The sequence below is a fragment of the Bubalus bubalis genome, chromosome 18 (genome assembly GCF_019923935.1).
Source record: "Bubalus bubalis isolate 160015118507 breed Murrah chromosome 18, NDDB_SH_1, whole genome shotgun sequence".
NCBI lineage: Eukaryota > Metazoa > Chordata > Mammalia > Artiodactyla > Bovidae > Bubalus > Bubalus bubalis.
Window position 1 is genome coordinate 13,766,578 of NC_059174.1, and position 20,376 is coordinate 13,786,953.

Sequence of the window (20,376 nt, forward strand, 5' to 3'; positions counted from 1 at the left end):
TGAGAGCTGATGGTCGCAAGCCAGTTGGTGTGCGCAGAAGCGGGGACAAGGGAATGTGGGCGTGGCTGGGAGTGGGCGGGGCCGAGCAGGGACTGACGACGTGGGCGGGGCGCAAGGACAGCTGCCCACTGAGCAGAGAGGCTGGATGGACCCCCGCCAGGCTGGATGGACTCCGTACTCTTCCATGGGTCTCCCTTCACTTGACCCAGGGCTCCTCAGAGTCCTGGAGTCCTGGGAGATGCCTCTGGGGACTCGCAAGCACTGACTCCAAGTCACTGTTTTTATCTACACCAACCTTTGTCAGATGGTGGCCACCTTGTGAGAATTGGGAAGACAAGTTCTCCAGGCAAAGCCATTAATTATTCTGTGTACAGAGCCAGGCAGCTAAATCCCCAGTTCCTGGCTGGGCCAAGTGCAGCCTGGGCTAGGTGGCCCCAGAGGCACTCTCTCATGGCGGGGGAGAAGCCACCTGGTGTCCCACCTGTGCAGGGCAGTACTGGGCGCTTCAAACGCGCTTTTATCCAAACCCTGAACAACCCCCGTGGCAGCTTTCTGCAGAGGAGGAGACCCAGGGAGGCTGAGAACCCACAAAGGGTGGTGGTGGGGCTGGGGTAGAGCGGTCCTCCCAACTCCAACCTAGGCCCCTCTTCGCTGCACTGCCCTACCTTGCTCACTTCTGCCCTGTTATCTGGCTGGTCACACCCTGCCACCTCCTGGCCTGGCCATGCCATGGGTGACAGCCATAGGAAAGGAGGCTGTAGAGGGGTGGTCCACGGGCCTCCAGATTGTGGGGAGGAACCAAGACAGAGGTGGCTCTTGAGGGCTGGGCACTGAGGGAGGCCCAGGAAGACCCAGATGTGGCTCCTGCCCAGGGGTGCGGCATCAGCCACACAGCAGCAAGGTGGGCTCTTGCTGTGGGGGTCAGACCCGGTCACGGCAGCAGTTTGTTTCCTGCACCCAGTTCTCTGAGGGATTCTCGATGAAGTCAGAAAAGGAAGGTTTTCATAGACTTTCTCTGAAGTGCCCCAGACCCCAAGGCTGTAGGAAAACACGGATCCTCACTGGTGACCTCAGGACTGCTGGCTAAAGAGACAGATAAGCTCCCCACCCAGAGAAAGGGCCACATTGAAAAATGAAGATGTCCAGGGACTGCCCTGTGGTCTAGTGGCTAAGACTTCCTCCTCCCAGTGCAGGGGGCCCATGTTCAATCCCTTGTCAGGGAACTTGAACACACATGCCGCTACTAAGACCTGGTGCAGCCAAATAAATAAATCTTAAAAGTATTAAAAAAACATGTTCAGTGTGGGTGAGGGTGCCGGCAAACAGGCCATGTGACATTTCAGCCATAATGACCCAGAGCCGTAAACAGACCCACCAATCCCTACATGCATATTGGTGTACCAGAGGATGTTTCCGATGTGAACGTCACAGTGCAACAGTGAAAGTCAGAAGTGGTTACCAAGCCCACCCGAAAGAAGCATACGCACATGTAATAATTTTCTCCACTTTCAGGGTTTTCCTGCTAACCCTCCCCAAGCACTAGATTCCATCGCCCAGGGTCTGACCACAGTAAAACAGGAATAGCCGTCAGGTTGCGGGGCATGCACCCTGCCCTGGGCGCGCCTGCGTCTCAGCGCCCCTGCTACCCGCTCTCAGGCCTGTGCCCAGGCCCAGCCTCCATCAGGAGCACCGTGGACCTCCTGTGAACTCGCAAGGCACCTGGTCTTCATCACCGCTTTCAGCATGTTTACCTGTGGTTTACCTGTTCCCTGGTCTCTCTCCCCCGGGGCAGGGAGTGTCTGTCTATTCCCCATCAAGTCCCCAGGGCCTTGAAAGGCCCACACCCTCAAAGAGTATTTGTTGAACGACTGCGTGACCTTGTTTAACCTTTATGCCAGTCTCTGAGAGGTTTCATTATTCTCGTTTCATCTTCACCTTCCTTTCTCTTATCTGCATGTTTGGATTTATCATTTTATCTTAGCATGTTAAGTCGGGGAAAATAGCAGTTAGTTCTGACAGTGCACTTGCAGGGTATGATCAGGATGGATGCCCCATGCCAGGCTTGTGGCTTCTCAGCCCACCCCTCCACCCCGCTGCCAGCTCTGGTCTTAGGCCCCGGGGCCGCACCCAGCTCAGAAGGGCTGTGGGCAGCACAGACTGGGCCACGAGGAAGGCATGTGACCTGGCCGGGCCAGTCATGATCCTTGTCTGGGATGTTTTGAACTGGACCAGAGAAGGGGACTTTCTCTTTGCTCTGCTCAGGAGACTCCCTCAGAGCTGCCCAGGGCCATCTGCTCTGAGAGGCGAGAGGGCCTGCCCTGAGCGTGTGCTGGCTGGACCAGGGCCCCTGAGGCCAGTTCCACCCCATCCTTCCTGAAGCCTGTTATTGAGCCAACACACCTGGGTCCTGCCTGAGCTCCAGGACGGGGTCTCTGTCACCTGCAAGCCTGGCACCCTTGCACGCCCTGGCCTCCACTGGCCCTGGCCCCTGGCCACGCACAATGGGAGTTGTTTTGGGAGCAGCTGGCGGCAGCCACACTCCGTGCCTGACAGGGTGAGAACAGCCCGCCCGCGGCGGCTGCACACCCAGGGCAGGCCCAGCTGGGCCATCTCAAGCCCACACACATCTCCCACTGAAACGGGTGTTTATTACCCCAGGGCAGGGGCATCCGCAGGCCTTCTCCTGCAGGGGGCCTGATGCCATCACCCCCGACAGAGACCAAGTCCACCTCCTGCGCGGCCCCTCAGATACCTGCAGCTCCCTCCACGTGGACCCTCTGCCTAAAGCTCCTCTCTGCCTCAGAATCTGCCGAGAAGCCTTCCTGAGTCAGGGGGATGCCCTGCTGCACCCCCATGACAGTCCCATCGCAGCTGCTCACGTGTTCAAGGAGGCAGGTGCCCCTCGACTCGTGGCTGTGGCTTCCTGCGCCCGCTTGTCCCAGGGTACGAGTGTGCAGGACCCGCACACGGGCTCTGCCAACACTGCTTTTCTGTGTCGCCCTTGAATGAGCAGCTGACAGAGGACCACCCTCACCCACAGAGAAAACCCTACTGGTTCCCCATTTGTGTCTCAAATATCCCTTGAACGCTCTGTCCTTCCCCCGGGGGCACTAACAGAAGATGAGGCAGGAGGCAGGGAGGGTGTGTCTGGAGACGGGGTTCCCCCCGCCGGGGGCCCCAGATCCCCCTTCATCTTCTCTGTCCTTCAGTCTGTCCAGGGATACCCCACATTGTCCTCGGTCTGTGACCTTCTTCGGGGGGGGGGGTGCTCCTCATACAGGTGACAGACCTCGGAGCTGATTTCACAGAAAGGAAGAACCATGCCCAGGCCAGGTTGTTGGCCGTTTCTTCCCAGGCCATCTCATTTCTGGGACTGCATGAGTCTGACAGGGATGTAATCCCCAAAGGCCTTTTCCTGCCAAGAGGCCGGCCCAGCAGGGGTCTGACAGGGAGAGGTGTGTGGCTGACCTTCCCTCCTGCCCGTGGGGCTAGTCTGGGAGCAGCTCTGAGGCTGGATGGAGCTGGAGCCAGGTCTGCCCTAGCTCTGCGGGAGAGCTGGGCTTTCTTGACAAAGATGAGGGGACGTTGCCTCCTCCCTGGTCTGCCCTGGGGAAGCCGAAAGACAAAGGTGGCCATGCCTGGTCCCCCAGTCAGCCCCACCCCCTCCTCTTGTGTAAGAGACGAAACCTCAGCTCGCGAAGGGGGCAAACCCACACCCAGGCCCGGAGACACGCCACTGTCCCCACATCCCCGCATGGGCCCAGGCCGGCTGGGGATTGATGAGCCCCTGGAGCTAGTGTGTGGGGCGCTGACCAGTGCTCCCCACCCTTCACAGACCTCTCCCCAACCCCAGCCACGGTCTACTTGACGCTCCTGCTCAGGATGGGCCAGACTCCAGAGACAGCCCCCCTCCCACCCACACCCTGGAGTCTGGACACAGTTGGGTGTTGGGGGAGGGGAGGATGTGGGCAGGATCTGAATGCAGTGGGCAGAACACAGATGCTTACTGCAGGGCAGGCCAGTCATTTCCCACCCGCATGGGGCACTTCACCTGTGACCCCCACGGAATCCTCACACCAGGCCCAGGCAGCAGACCTCATCTGAGCTGAGGCCCAGAGAGGGGCAGCCACTCCCCACCCGAGACACACAGTGTGTAGGCGTGGACTGGATTCTCACCAGGCTGCCACACACTCTGAACAACGGAATAGGATTCTCCGGAAAGAGGAATGATGAGCCCTGAAAGCATCACGCTTAGTGAAGGAGCCAGACACAAAGGCAGCACATCACAGCATCCCATTGATGTGAACCGTCCAGAGCAGGCGGATGGAGAGACAGGAGGAGACAGGGGTGGGTGAGGGTGACTGCTGAGGGGCACAGGGGTTCTTTTAGGGGAGATGAAAATGTTCTAAAATTAGACGGCAGTGACGGTTGCACAGCTCTGTGACCAGACTAAAAGCCACTGCAATTGGGCACCTTGCATGGGTGAACTGTATACTATTGTGAGTTATCTCAAGAAAGCTGTTTTTAAATCAAAGCAGACCCAGAATTAAGGCACCTTCTGAACCACAGTCACCCCTGGCTCCCAGGAGAGGGGGCAGGTGAGGGCCGCGGTCCAGCCTCTCTCCACCATGGCGGGTGGGGCAGGCAGCCATGGGTCTGGAGGCTTGGGGAAGGGAGTTCCATGTGGCCAGTCCATGCAGAGAGGCAGGGCCGGGGTGCAGGCGGGTGGGAGGAAGACCTGAAATAGCTCTCAGAACCTGAAACTCCGGGGAGAAGCTGAGGGCAGTGTGGTGGCTACGAATGGGGAACTGGGCTGCTCCGAGGGAAAGGAGAAGTTCTACTGGGGGGGTGTCGGAACGAAGAGGCAGGGGAGGGTGGCAGAGGTGGACAAGCAAGGATTCTCTCGTGGGAACGCTCACATTTCCAGAGCCCCTGGGCACCACTTACTAGTTTGGTTGTGGAAGGACCCAGAGAGAGTAGGGGGGAGTTCCATTCCTCAGATCTGAGACCAGGGTGGGGGCCGGGGGAGAGACCAGTGCAGCCCCAGAGGACAAGGAGGCCCACCCTTTTCCATCCGTAAAGGGGCAGACTTTGTGCCAGGCTCCAAGGGCACGTGGCAGGTGCTGTGAACTCGGACAGGCTGTGAAAGGGTGGAGACTTGAGTGCGGAGACCGTTTGAAAACTGCAGAGAAGGTGCGAAATGAGAAGTCAGAAAGTCCTGGTTTGGGAAGGTGCTTCAGACTGGGGATTGGACCCCTGTCCTGGGCGAAACCAGAAGTCTGCTGCCTGGGGCTTCTGCAGAAGCCTGCTTTTCCTTATATGAAGGGGCTGGTCCAGTTTTGTCCTCTGCATCTTCTCTCTTCCTCTTTCTTCTTGCTTGGAAGGCAGACGTGATGCCTGGAGGTGGTACAGCCACTTTGCAGCTAGGAAGCCACTAGTAAATGGAGGTGGAATAGAAAGAGCAAAGCAGCCTGTGTCCCGGATGGCCATACCAGCCTCGACCACCTGCTTCTGAGCTTCTGTTACGTGGACAAAGACGAACAAACCCTGTTTCTATTGCTGTTGGGTTTTCTGCTATTTGTAGTTGAATGCAATCCTGTTGGAGACAGGGTTGAAATCCTTCGTGGGGAGGGTTGCCAGATTAATACTCAGTTAGATTTGAATTTTAGATAAGCAGTGAATAGTTATAAGTGTCTCCCAGGAATTATTTGGGATATACTTATGTGAAAATATTGTTTATCTGAAATTTGACTTTTCATGGATGAAGTAACGGATCCCAGAGAGCTTTCACATCTTGTCTGAGAGCTTGTCCTGAGCGGTGTGGGGGTGGGGACATAGCTGTATCCTTGTGCTCTGGGGACGCTAGGGCTTCCTAATTCTGTTGTTGTTCAGTCGCTCAGTCCTGTCCAACTCTTTGCGACCCCATGAACTGCAGCATGCCAGGCTTCCCTGTCCCTTGCCACCTCCTGGCGTTTGGTCAAGTTCATGTCCATTGAGTCGATGATGCCATCCAACCGTCTCATCCTCTGCTGCCCTCTTCTCCTTTTGCCCTCAATCTTTCCCAGCATCAGGGTCTTTTCCAATGAAGGGCTTCCTAAAACCTGCCGTAAAACCATGCACAAAGGAGACTCATCGCCCAGGACAGAGCAATCCAAACCAAGCGTGGTCCGAAGACAAGACTCGAAGAGAAAGCGATGATCAGTGGTGGAAGCCTCTGCCCCAGTTTTATGTGGTCATGACATTTTCATCCCATTTGACTAAAGTGCCAGCTGTGGATGAGGGGACAGTTGTTCCCCATGGACAGTGTGTGACCACCAGTCAGGACTAGCCCTGGGAGCACTCTGCTATGAGTGATGCCGAGACCTCATCCATGCTCCACAGAAAACTACTGGGATTGATGAGCCAGGCCTGCCCCGAGCTGAGAGAGCGGCGCAGGCTCCCAGGTGACCTGCAACCAGGTCAGCCAGGGGGCCAAGCTGCCGAAGGTCCACACGCCAGGACTGAAACATGTCCAGGTTCCAGGACCCACCTTTCAAGGGTCACACTCACTGGGCCCCACAGAGCATGGTTGCCCTCTGCATGCCCTTTAGCCCGGGGGGCGCCCGGCGGAGCCTGATGCCACAACAGCAGGCAATCTGGTCTGGTCTGTGGCTGGGGTCTTCCCAACTGGCAGGCGTCTAAGATTCTCCAGAGACCTGGCCAAAGGTGCGTGACGGAGGCCTGGGGTCCTTGCCTTCCAGGCCTGTGGTCTGCCCCCTCCTCTCACCTCTCCTCTCCTGAGCCGCTCCTCCAGTGAACAGTGAGTCTCTTCTGCAGGCTGGACCACACCCGAGGCTCTGCCTCAGGGCATAAAGGCCCAGCTAGACTCCTCTCCTCCTCACCTTCCTCTGATAGAAACGCCAGTCTCGTGTCCCTGTGTCCAGTCAGGCTTCCAAGGCCAGTGGGCATCCTGGATGTCTTTCTGTTGACACTGATTGGGCCCCAGACACTATAAGTTGAGAAATGGCAACCCACTCCAGTGTTCTTGCCTGGAGAATCCCAGGGACGGGAAAGCCTGGTGAGCTGCCGTCTATGGGGTCGCACAGAGTCGGACACGACTGAAGCGACTTAGCAGCAGCAGCAGCAGGAAACCTCCAAGTTGCAAACCATCTATGCTCATAGTGAAGACTGTGCGTTACCGACTGTGTTTAGGGGTCTCGGGGCGGCATTCTCTCTTCTTGGGAGGGAATGTCGCCCACATTCTCCCTTGAGTCGCCTTTGCCTCCCAGCCGGCTACCTCAGCAATCACACAAACACAGACACACTCTTCATAGAAGAGTAGTGTTTTTAACTTATCAACAGTTTGCTTTCACCTGCCTTCCAGCTTCCTTCGTTTTCTCCCCATCCACCCACCCGTCTGCCATCCATCCATGTACATCAGCAGTGGAATTCCAAAGTGAGACGAGCTGAGTCATTTAATAACATGCTTATTTGAATTAAAGCTGACAAATGTCAGTCTTGTTGTTCAGTTGCTAAGTCGTGTCTGACCCTTTGTAACCCCATGGACTGCAGAACACCAGGCTTCCCTGTCTGGGCCTGGACAGTTTGGTTTTGGGGCAACGCTTCCACTAATCAAGGTGCTAAACCTGCAACTGCAGCCTCAGGGTTTCCATGAAAATAAGCCCCGAGTATATATGCAGCATAAAACATATGACACGCTAGACCACATGACCTGTTAGATGGTAAACACAGTGTTAGATGTTGCAAGCCAGACTGTTGGCACCATCGCCCAGTCTTAGGAAGATGCTGGTGAAATCACAAACGGGCCCCAAGATCTCTGCTCTTTGAAATAATTGGCTTTTACTTTAGTCTCCCAGGCCACCCTGAGTCTCAAAAGTCTGACTCAAGAGCAAATGATTACCCCAAGATCTCTGCTCTTTGAAATAAACGGCTTTTGCTTTAGTCTCCCAGGCCGCCCTGAGTCTCAAAAGTCTGACTCAAGAGTGAATGATTACAAAATATGAAGATGTAGAGGAAAAGAATTTATGTTGGGCTTGGAAATTGATTACAATTTAGACTATAAACCAGCCACGGAGCAGAGTCACTGAACTCCCACTTCCCTGAAAAATCTGGATAAAGGTCTGACACACATGGGCTTCACCAGTGGCTCAGTGGTAAAGAACCCGCCTGCCAATTCAGGAGAGGCACGTTTGATCTCTGGGTCGGGAAGATCCCCTGAAGAAGAAAATGGCAACCCACTCCAGTATTCTTGCCTGGGAAATCCCATGGTCAGAGAAGCTGGGTGGGCTACAGTCCATAGGGTCACAAAAAGTCGAACACGACTGAGCACACACACGTGCACACCCGCACGCTGACACACACTCTGAAGTTGTTTTCAAGACCTCTGCTAGATGAAAACTCCCGATACAAGCATGTAGATCCCAGACCAGGTGGAAAGCAGAAGGCTGATGATGCTCGAAACTTCACCTTGATGCCAACCAATCTGAGAACTGTGCACCAGCTGTGCAGACACCCTGCAGCCCCTCCCTCACCTGGCCTCTGAAGCCCCTTCCCTGAAAGCCATTGGCAAGTCTGGGTCTTTGGAGCTTGCGCTGCTCACTCTCCTTGCTTGCCACCTGTAATAAACACGGTACTTTCCTTCATCACAACGCGGCATCATGGGACGGGCTCTGCAGCCTGCGGGCCAGGGGACCTGAGTTGGTTCAGTAACAGTGGCAGCAAGATGCCCACTTGGAGGCCCCAGTTGGGCCTCTGCGACCTCATCTTGCTTTCTTCCGAGGGGGTGGGGCACCCGCTCGCTACCGCACATCTCACACACATTAGCCAGCAGGAGTGTTAAGGTCACTCTTTTCGCGGCCGGCGTGTGGGGTGAAGCCAGCCGTCACCATCCAAAGCTTCTGCAGCGGCAGCGGCTCCTGTCACACCCAACAGAAAAGCAGCAGCCCAGGGCTGGTGTGACTGAGCTGGGTGAGGCCACTTTGTGAGAAACAGCACCTTACAGGGGACTTGATTTTTCAAAGACATTTTAGGGAACATGCCAGCCAAAAGTCACGGAGCCAGCCTCAGATCCCCTGGCTTGGAAGCCAGACCCTGGCATCCAGTACATGGCAGGGCCGTGGGAGTGAAATGGGGTGCTCACATGTCTCCTTTGTGGGAACAGGGAGAGCTCGGCAACATGCCCTGCTGTTACAAATGCCCCACCCCCCGCCTCTGGGCTCCGTCCTGACGGCAATACCCCATCTGCACACCCTCCGCAGCGGAGGCTGTCCTGCCAGGCCCGGGCTCCAGCACGGCCTGTCATGTATTCCTGGGCTTGCTGAGGGGTGCACGCGTGTGTCTGCTCAGTAGTGCAGTCTCCTGACTCCCCCAGGACTGGCCATGGCCACCTCTGTGCAGTGCTGTCTGGGGGAGGCCCGGAGAGGGGTGCTCAGGCGGCCAACAGGCAGATACCAAAGTCCCCTTGGCCACCTCTTCCTTCTAGCGTCATCAAGGGGCCACTCAGAGTGCCATTTCTGGCTTCCTGGAGTGGGGTTTCCCAGCTTGGAGACCTCAAGCCTGCTGCTTGGCAGCCATACCACCAGGACTTTCCACCACCCAAGCCTCACATTGAAGGTCTGGAGCAGAGCTTGAGTTGGGGAGGGGAAGGTGCAGAGCGAGGGAGACCACACCAGCCTCTCCTCTATTCATCACAGCCAGACTCCCTGCCACAGCCTCACCCAGATGACCGCTGAGCCCACGTTCAGAAAAGGTCGGATCAGGTGGGCCAAAGCCTCCACCGGCTCGGTGCTCAGATGCCACCCCACCTCCACCCACGCTAGTTTCCGTGGGTGGGGCCTCCCCAGCAGCCACGGGGATTCACAACCTACAGAAATGCCCAACATTGCGCTGGACACGTGACTGTACAAAAGGCCTTTCTCAACAGGAGCTGTAAGGGGTCACCTTGCAGCCCCACCCTCCAGCTGCCTGGCTCAGGGGGCCACCAGGCAACGCGGCCACGCCAGTGCTGATACCGTGTTATCTATCATCATGGGGAGAAAAAGGAAGATTGCCGGACTCAATACTTCTATATAGCAATTTAAAACACAGACAATTACAACGTATCTGGGAAAGACATGCAGATAAAACAGTTCCTTGGACAGTTCCACAGGTGGGCGACTCTGGTGCTGACATGCGACACGGGCCCCATTTTACATTGAGCATTCAGAGCCGAGTTTGGGGGACCGACCTCGCAGGGCATCCTGAACTGGGTCCGGGACCTGCAGCCTGGCTTTCAGTGATCCCAGGGTGGGGGCAGAGGGGCAGCCTCCAGGTCAGGGGGCACTAGATCTACAAGCAACTCCTTTTTATGAAGAAGTGCAATGAGGGAGCAGCTCTGGGACGAAGTGACAGCTTGTTTCCCCTGCTTGGGATGGGGCTTTCCTGATGTGGGCAGATTATTTCATAATTTAAATGAAAGGTGGGCCAATGGCAGGAGCGGGCAGCATGTCAGGGGCCCCCCGTGGATGCCGACCAGGCTGGTCCCTCTGTCTCCCAGGTCCTGCAGGCTCAGCAGCCTGTGCGGTAGAAACTGGACATGGCTTGCGTGTGAAATGTTTCATATTCTGGCAGAGAAATCAGCTTTAAATCGTCTGTTAAATCTGGTCTACCTGAAATGTTATCATTTTCACTTGTATTCAAGTTAGAGATTATTCAGGTATCTGTTGCATCCTGCTTTTGCCCAAAGACTTTGAAATCCCATGCCAGGGTGTCTCTGGCTGGACGGGCAGCCCCAGGGGGTGGCAGAGCCTCAGGGCTGGCTGGTCTCATCTGTGCTGAGGGTTGGGTCAGGGGCTCAGGGAGGTGCATCACCGTAGTGACGGGTGAGAAGCAGAGTCTGGACCACGGACATTTGCCTGAAAGGGAGGCGGCTGGGCAGGGCAGGGCTGCGGGACCTCGTCCAGCTGTCTCTGGTCCCCGTGGGAGGGAGGGAAGCACCTGGCAGTTTCAGTTTCCACAGGAAGCTGCCTGCTCCCGTCTCCCCTCCAGCCAGCTGTGCTCTCTGCCCTGCAGCTTCGAGTGGTGGCCCCCGCCTGGAGAGCCCCCCAGGTGGGGACAGCCCCTTGAGCTGCAGACGAGGAAGCCCGGGTCGAGGGGCCAGAGCTGAGCAGAGTCCCTCGTCCGGCCTCCTGGGCCTCAGAGGATGGAGCAGGGTGCGATGCACCTGGGGGCTGCGAACTGGAACTATACTGTTCTGACTTGCAGTTTTTTGTCACCTGCTTTAGAATATCAAGTCCTGACCCTGGGTCTAGAAAACGCTGTGGTGGTGGAGGGGTGGAATGGCGTCTGTCCATGCATCCTTCTGTCCAGGCCGTCTGAGAAACAGGAGCGGAGAAGAGAGGGCCGTGCACATGGAGCCTCTCAGGGAGGCTCCTGGCCCAGAGGCTGAGGCGCTGCCTGGCAGGAGTGGGTGTGCGGTCAGCAGTGGGGCTGGGGTGGCGGGCAGTGTCCTGGGGAGGTGGGCCCTGGGACCCCTCAGTAAAGTGTGATCTCTCTGAAGTCTAGGGTCTGGGTGTTGGGGTTCCTGTGTCTGTGCTGTCGCTCTGCTCACAGCGAGGCTGGAACCTTAGACCTTTTGTCTTAAAAAGAGGACCCGGGTGTGGGGAGACCCCCACAGCCACAGCCCCTGAGCTTTCAGAGGGGCCCTGTCAGCCTGGGAGGCAAGCATCCCAGTGCCCCTCCTGCTTGGCCTCCCCACTGCCATGCTGCCCCCTCCCAGGGCCTGTGAGGTCGGGGCTTTCCATGCACTCAAAATGCACCCCAATTTGGGAGAAAAGGAGGAAGCACTGGGAACCCCAGGGCGGGCGAATCCCTACTTCCTTCCATGGGGCCCCTTCTTCATTCCCACCAGGGGCCTTGGCTGGGGAAGGGGTACAGACAGGGGGTCACAGCCAGGATCCTACAAGGGCTGAGAAAGGTGGGTTGGGCCGGGTGGGTGCCGGGGTCCTCCCCCTCTATCCCCAGCTTTTCGGGGGCTGGCTGCCACCCCCACATCATAGATGAGAAGACAGGCCTGTGGGGTCCTGGGCAAGTGATGGAGCTGGTTTCCAGCCCGGCCCTCCCCTCCTGGTTCTGACCTGGTCCAACCTGAGCAGACAGGTCCAGAGGGTGCATCTTCAGGGTGGCCTCCCTGACCCCTGGCCAGCATGAGGGCCAGGCCTTGGTTCCCTGTCCACCGGACCAAGGGCACCAGGGACACTGGTCACTTCTCTAGGGCAACAACAGTCCATCAGTGCGGCTCCTGCAGCTGTGAGCGGGTGGGGCCCAACCCTCTGCCGTCTGACATGTGCGCCTTCGTCCACCAGCGCCCCCAGGCCGTAAGCCCCCCAGGCTGTAAGCCCCCTGGAGCTTCCTCTCAGGAAGGGATCCCTTGCTGCACTCACAGAGTGAAAGCCATGGTCAAAGTCCCCCTTGCCCCGTGAGCCCTCAGTTGCATGGAGTGGCCCTCAGAAAGCCCGAGCTCATTTCAAGGGCAGGCATGAACCTGGCCGGGCCTGGTTTTCTAAAAGTTGCAGAGTAGCAAGGAGCACAGGGCTTTGCCCTGCGGCCTGGGGTGGGCAGCCCTCGGGCATCAGCGGGGGCGGTGCTCTGTCCAGCTGTCAACTGGGGCGCCGGCAGCATCTGCCCGGAGCTCCCTGGCATGGAGCCAGCAGACCCCACCGTGGGCTCTCAGAGGGCTCAGCCCAGGCGCTAGGCTGCCAGGTGTGGCTCCCACACTGGAGTGCTAGGTGCCAAGGGGGTCCCTTTCCTGAGGCCCCACCCAAGTGCATTTCCTCCCAGGGAGGGTGCTGGGCAGAGAGGGAAGCTCCAGTCCTGCTGGAGACTGCTGTGTGACCTCGGGTAGGTTTCTTGGCCCCTCAGATTTGCCTTCATGTGTGCAGCCAGGTCAATGGTGTCTTTGAAGGGTTACTGGGCAGAAGCCATGCCCAGGGCCAGGAAGGACTCTGGAATGGAGCAGCCCTCTCCTCTGCCTCCACCCTGCCCCCTCCTCCAGGGAGCAGCCTGTCCTTGGGAAACAACCTTGGCAGTCCCTCCTCTGTCCCTGCAGAGGCCCTGAGCCTCTGCTGTCCGAGGAGCAGGCCTACGATACGCAACCCAGTCATCACCCAAGGATCGCCCAGCCCCCGGCAGTGCCACCCAAGCCCTCCCACCCGGAGCAGAGGTGGCCACGACTGAGGGATTCTCCGCTCAGACGCTGGCCTGGGTGGGTGAGTCCACATCTGACCCACCCTGCTCCCGCTTAGGAACTGGGGGAGGAATGTGTGCACCCTGGGTGTCTGACCCAGTCCTCCAGGGCCAGATAGGTGAGGTACGAATGGGCCTGGGTGGGCTCTGAGGCTGAGTAGGTGCTGGGATGGGGGTCAGCAAAAAGGTTCCTCCATCCCTGGGACGTAGGATGGTTAGCAGGTCAGTGTTACCAAGGCAACAGGACCCACCAGGATGGCGGGAGGTGCCTGCCCTCCCTGCAGTCAGCATCCCCCTTTGGCCGCTGTCCCTTCTCATCCCTCCCTGGGCCTTTCCTGGAAGTGCTGCTTGGTGGAGGTGGGGCACAGTGGACCAGGGAGCTCTTACCACACATCAAACCTGCTGGCACGTGATCTCGGACGGCCAGCCTCCTCATCTGCTGTTTATAAGCCACCTGCCTGGGTGTTCTGTGGCTTGGCAGTCCCTTTCCCTTTCTGGGCCCTGTGTCCCCCTGTAGAGGACACGGGGAGGGAAGACAGGAGGGCAGGTGGTCCAGCACCATCCACGCCTCTGGCTGCGGGGGAGGGAATGCTGGTGCCCGTGGGGAGAGGCTGGGACGGGCTGCCCTGGTCTCATTCCCAGGCCTGGGTCCAACTCAGCCCTGGCGCCACATGCTGTCTGACCCCCAGCAGGTCACTTCCGTCTCTGGGCCTCAGCTCCTGTCTGACAGCAGCTGTGATCTAGCATCTAGAGACCAACACAAGCCACTTGCCAGGGCCCCTGTGCTGATCAGCGCACTCGCTGTCTGCGGGTGGTCGAGTCGCCTGGACACGGGGTGCACTCACCACCCAGTGCTGGGCACCCCGGCAGTGCCGCTCCAGGTGCTGAGAGTGCCATGGCAAGCAGACAGCGGAGCCAGCACACCAGGGAGACAGGTTAGGTAGACACGGAACCGCTTCCTTCATCAGATAGAGTAAAAAGTGAAGGGGAAACAGCAGGAAAGGAGGCCTGGGCACACAAGTTGGAGGGGAGGGGAGGGTAACCAGAGCAAAGACTTAAAGAGGGGGTGGGAGGGAGCCAAACCGAAGAGGAGCCCATGGGGAGGGAACAGTGCCAGGGCGGGAGGGTGTCTGGGGTGTTGGTGGGTGGCCATGCACCAGCTGGATAGAGGGAGAGGAATGGGCATGGGAGGTGGGCAGGGGAAGCCCCCAGAGGGCGTGCACACAGAGGAGAGGTGATCCGGCCTGACTTTTTTTGAGTTCAGTCTTGTAAACCACGGAATGGCAAATTGACTCCCCAAAGCCCCATGAGAAGAGCCTGTCAGCACCCCACCCCCAGAAGACCCTTGGATGGGGTCCCCATGGGTGCCACCTCCATTCTGGGCCACTCTTTGCAGATCACTGCCTGCCCCAGGATGTCTGCCTGCCCTGGCTGTGCTGGTGAGACTGTACGAGGGGTTTTAATGCTGAGACTTTGATTAGCGCCATTGCAGCCCTACCCCTGGCCCCATCACCTGCATGAATGAGCCCGAGTCCAGCAGTGGCCCCTCTTTCCCTTCCCTTGGCCTCTCCTCTGCCACTGCAGTTGTGGAAGTGAAGATGTGAGAGGTTAACACCAATGCCTTTCTTCTCAGTCAAGACACTTTGAGAAGTGAAAGTCTTTGCCTCCTCTAGCTACCCGCCAAGGGACCACTTCCTTCAGGAAGCTGACCTGGATTGCACCCTGTCTCCTGGGCATCACTCCTGCCCCCAGCTCTGTCTTCTGAAGTTTGGATTTGTTGTTTAACAGATGGGGAGGACGTGGGTGGCTGGAGTCCTCCTGCTGGCTGCCCCTGAAAGTCTTTCTCCCAGGATTGTGGGATGGGATAGCGTGGAAACTGCAGGTCTCAGGGAAAGAGTGCTCCACATTTACCCCAAGGTAATGCACTCCTCCCAGGACCTGGGGTGGAGTGCAGCCCTCCCTCCCCAGACTTACGCTGGGTCCTGACACGGGGCATGGGGGGATGGGGGAAAGCTGCACCCCTGCTCCCCTGTTCTGGAGGCTGGCCTGGGGCAGGTCAGGAGGCCCTAGGAGATGGGCATGGAGGGAACACACAGGCATTTGTCCTGCCGTCCTCTCTCTAGGGCTCTCCCACTCCGTTCCTCTCCTGGCCCCTCTCTCAGCTCATTCCTCTCCTCCCTTCCCACCCCTCAGGTCAAGGAGTGTCCCCCAGACTTCTGTGCTGGCCGGGCGACTCTGTTTGATCTATGTCAGTGGTTTCTCTTCAAACTGTCCACACTGTTGCCCAGTGATCATGCGAGCAGTTTCCTGCCAGGACCAACTGATCTGGCAGGTGTCCAGGGCTCCTTCCACCGTAATGGGCCCCCACTCCCATCTGGCCCTTCATCCATCCTGTAGGGTCAGTAGAGCCGGGTCCAAGCCCGCCTCTGCTCTTGCCTGCTGTGTGCCTCTCGGAACCTTGGTATCTTCTTCTGAGATGGCAGTCACAACCTCACGTGGGGCTCAGCAGCCCTGAGCCGATATCCTGACACAGGAGCCCCCAGCACCATGTGGTCAACAAGAAGTGGAGATGGGCCTGGGGAAGGGAAGGAAGCCCTGCAGGATGTGAGCAGAGCAGGGACAGGACAGCTGTCCCACGTGAGGCAATGGTATAGAAGTCAAAGGACAAATTGCTCGCAGTACTTTGCACAGAGACGCAGATGGACGGTCACTGTGGGGCTCGGTTCTCAGTCCAACACTGCAGAGAGGTGCTGTGGACTCTGCCGTCTGCCCAGGCACACGCCAATCCCAAACACCCTGGGCCCTCCCAGTATGAACTCCCCAGTATCCATAGCTGACTGTCTCCTGACAGCCCTGAAAGCGTGGCCAAGGGCCTCGGCTGATCAGAAAGTGGGGTGGCAGACGGGCAGTGGGGCAGAGAACATGCCGGATTCTGATAACCTGGCTCCCCTCTTGCAGGGTGCAGCCCTTGAGGCTCCGTGACCCCCATGGCAGCTGGAGGCCATGAGCCCAAGCCCTGGGCCTGGCTGTGCCGGAGGCAGCTATGCAGGCCATCGGCTCCTTTGCCCCAATCCTGCCGCCTGGAACGCAGACAGGATGGTTGGAGCTCGGTCACCTGGAATGGGGTGGCCCTAGATTCCAAAACCACTTTTTAGAAGAGGAGGAGAGGCCGCATTAAGATGGGGGCAGAGATGAGAGGGATGCAGCCACAAGCCAAGGATGCCTGGAGCCCCCAGGAGCTGGAAGAGGCAGGCGGGACCCTTCCTCGGAGCCTCTGCAGGGAGCCTGGCCCTGCAACCCTCCTGATTTCAGACTCTGGCCTCCAGAATTGGAAGGAGATTTCTGTTGTAATTCACCCATTTGTGGTGATTTGTTACAGCCTTCCCAGGAAATTAATACAGCAGGGAGCGGCATTCCAGACAAAGAATGTTCCAGAGAAGTGCTTGTGGCTGGAGTGGGGAGGGGGTGGGGGTGGGGGCAGAAGGAGGGGGACAGGGGAGGGAGGGCAAGGCCACTTGGTGACGGTGGTGACCTCTGAACCCCACCCCTGTGGCCAGGTGACCCAAGGTTCGCAGGATGGCGCCCTCCACGAAGCTGCCTCGCTTGGACCCTCCAGTGATGGGACACTCCCTGTCTCCCTGTCACTCCCCTGTCCCTCCCAGGTGACACTGAACAGGCCTGACTCAGTTTCCCCTTCAGGCACTGCCCCTGAGCCTCCTTTGCCCGAGGCACCCCTGCCAATGTGCTGGCCCCACCTCTTGTTTGTGGGGTTCAGCTCCTAGCACACACGACTGGCACTTTTTTTTTGCCCGCACCTTGTGGCATGCAAGGTCGTAGCCCCCGCAGTGGAATATAGAGTCTTACCACTGGGCTGCCAGGGAAGCTGGGCACCTAATAAGCCTGAGTACAGTGAACACCCTCTAACCAGCACTGTTCCTTTCTGTCTGCTGCCGTGGCCGCACACACCTCGGGGACGCACCAGCAGGGGTGGGTCTGTCCACGGGTCTGTCGTCCCCCCACCCTCGGCACTGCCCCCGCTTCCTACCAGCAGGAGGGCAGCGCAGGGTTCACACACATTCTCAGACAGACAGACTCAGCTTTAGAAGATACTACTTACTATTCTTTTAGTGGTTTAGGTGCTACTTGACGTTTGGAATCTCAAAGCTTTTCGCAGACTCTTGGGAAGCCTGCAGGACAGACCCACTGACCTAAGGCCTGTCCTGGACCCCCAGGCTCCCATGGACTGCAGCACAGCCCCACCTGCCACTTCCCATGGTGGAGATGTCTGGCACCTGGGGGCCCTCTGCCCCTTTGGGGGGGGCATGGGGAGCTGGATGTCTCCCCATGTGTCTGTATCTTTCCATGGAGCCAGGTGATTTAGAGAAGATGGGCCATAAGTTCCTAAAAGCCGCAATCCCAGGACGGAGACCCCATGCCCAGGCAAGCCCCCAGCTCGACGCATGAGCGAAATGCCCACTGCTTTCCCTCCTCTCCGTGAAGCGCCCCAGGAAGCTCCAGAGGCCCACAGCCCAACCCCTGGAGTGACATTGTGAGCGCAGCAGGTGCATCACGTTTCCCGGCCTCAGACCCCTTCCACGCGGACACGCCACCATCCATCTGAACACGGCCACGGCCGGCAGCTCACACACCCTCACCCGCTACCCTCTGCCCACCCCTGGCCTTGAGAAGCAGCTTCTTGACCCTTTCATGGAGCCGAAGGATGGGGCCTGACACACAAGGAACCTGAGGCCCAGGTGAAGAGGGACTGGTCCCAGGTGAGGAGCAACGAGTGGTCCCAGGACAGTGGGGTTCAGGCAGGGCCACCCTGGGGAAGAAGGGACAGCTGTGTGGTCACAGCTAGAGCTGGACGGGACCAGAGGCTGTGGTCAGCCTGAGCGCAGCACAGCCATATCCCAGGCCAGTGACTAGAGCCTCCCTGGCAACGTCTTAGAATCATCAGCAGCACGCTAGTGACTGTGGAGAGGCAGGCTTTGCACACCCTGGGGCCCCAGTCCTGGACGTGCTGAGTGCCAGGTGGAGCTGGCCCTCGGGTCCCTGGCTGGGACAGGTGGGGACCCACTTAGGGCAGGTGGTCCCTCTGCAGGGGAGATGGGTTGTCTAGGGTTGGGGTGCTGGGGTGACTCAGGCCTGCCTGCACTCTGCAGGCTACTGCAATGAGACTTGCAGATCTGTGTTCCTAATCCATGGCCACATGGCCCTGGCTAGTGAGCGGGGCCTCCTGTGTGCAGTTCTGTGGGCCCCTGAGTCCCGGGAGAGCCGGGCAGGTGATCCTGCAGCTTGGGCCCACAGCCTCCTACACCCCCCAGTCAGCAGCCCCTGGAGGTCTTCCCTGTGCGACCACCTCTCCCTGGCACTGGCTCTGCTGGTGGGAGCCCTGGAAGGTTGCTCCTCATTGGGGGCGGAGCAGGTCCTGGACCACCACTCACTCCTGGGGACCTGGACCAGCCCCTCTCCATCTGGCCTCAGTTTCCTCCTCTGACTTCCAAGTCTTAGGGGTCCCCAGCGCTCTGCACACCACCTTTCTTGCCGAGTCCTGGGGCCCTAGTCACTGAGCAGCCTCCACCTCCAGCGTCTGCCTCTGGGTGGGGCCCACCCGTAGGCCTGGCACCTGCTGGTCCTCCCCGGCCACCTGCCCCAGCTGCATAGGTCTGTGCCTGGTGGGAGGCTGTGCTGATGTTGGACATGAGTCAACAGGCCGGGAAGCACAGCAAGGCGTTGTCGCTGCCTCATGCCACCTGCTCAGCGCTGCTTCCGCCCCCAAACCGGTTCCATCCCCTTACCTGGACCGCCCTTCCTGGGACCCCGGGGCGTTGAGCAGCTGGTGGATGCCGAGGGCCCACTGTCCAGCACAGGGGATGCCTGGGACATGGAGCCGGAGGGTGGGTTCAGGAATCTGAATCCTGCTGAGGTGGGAGGTGGGCAGCCCCGTGGTGGGCAGCAGCGTGGAGCCTGGTGAGCCCCACACTAAGTGCCTTTCTCAACCTCGTGGGCCCTCGAGGGAAAGACACAGGCCTCAGCCAGCCTGGGCTCCTCTGAACTAGAGGTCTCTGTCCCCCAGACTGCTTCAGGCCTTCTTGCAGCTGCCTGGGGAAGGGGCGGGTGGCCTCAGGGGCTCATGTGATGCAGGGCGGGCCTGGGGAGGCGCCAGTGGGGGAGGTCGCCTGCAGCCTGCGGCGAGGCAGCCAGCTGTGTCACCGTGATAGTGCGGCGGGCCGGGGAGCAGCCGTGCAGCTGTGCCCACTGCTTCCTCAACAGGAACCATCTGGGCCCAGCCCTGCCCGGCCTCCCCTCACAGCAATTCCGTTCTGACTTCCCAACAACTTCCTCCTCCAGCCCAGCCGGTGACACTCCACCCACCCTGAGCCTGGCCCACTGGGCGTGCTTCCTTGACCTGGGGTGGTGCAGAGGGGCGTGAGGGCACAGATCAACAACAGAGGGACAATGTCCACGCTGGCCAAGCCTCCTAGCCCAGTCGCGCCTGCCTATCTCCTCTCTGGCCTGGCCCATCCTGCAGCCTGGGGTGGTCCGGGGGTCTCCACCCTCTCCTGACCTCAGCCAGACTTCCCCCAGGGCCCTCCTCCCAGGGCCAGCTGTTCTTGTAACCTTGAACCTGACTTCTGGGTCAGCCCTGGCCTGATCCTGGTCCGATCCTGGTCCTGCCACTCTGGCCAGCCCCTGCCCTCAGGCTTTCCCCTGCAGCCTGGAGGTCCTGGCCCCCAACCACCCTGAAAAGTGCTGCCCACTGGGCTGGGCAAGGAAACCCCCTCTCTGAGCTTGTCCTCCTGGCTGGGATCTCCTTGGAGATCCTCACCCCATTTCCTGATGGACACCTTGGGGAACAGTCAATTCAGATTCACAGGTGGAATTTTGCTGAGCGTGAGGCTGCTCCCCAGTCTGAGGGATGATAGAAAGCATGCCAGGGCCCTCGGTCACCTCTCAGACTAGACGCGGGTGTCCCAGACCCCTCACCCAGCACAGAGGAGGTGAGGCTGTGCACAGGTACGTAGTCACTTGGTGAAGGTGGTGACCACCATGGGAAGACCCCTTGAAGGAGACAGCGTGCTCCTTGCCCTCCACTGGCCTGTCAATCAGTCCCTGGGGACCCAAACTTGGTGTAGGCTCAGAGCCTCAGAC

The 20,376-nt window shown here is 58.8% G+C and overlaps 1 protein-coding gene across 1 annotated transcript in view; it reads right to left on the reverse strand.

Annotated features, from left to right (window-relative positions):
* The window catches only part of CBFA2T3 (CBFA2/RUNX1 partner transcriptional co-repressor 3), a 79,660-nt gene extending 60,181 nt beyond the window's left edge, over positions 1-19,479 (reverse strand). Inside the window, exon 1 of the mRNA XM_044931169.2 lies at positions 19,023-19,479. Coding sequence (XP_044787104.1) covers positions 19,023-19,110 — 88 coding nt within the window. The 5' untranslated portion in view covers positions 19,111-19,479. The remainder of the gene's footprint in view (positions 1-19,022) is intronic.
* Between the last annotated feature and the right edge of the window lie 897 nt (positions 19,480-20,376).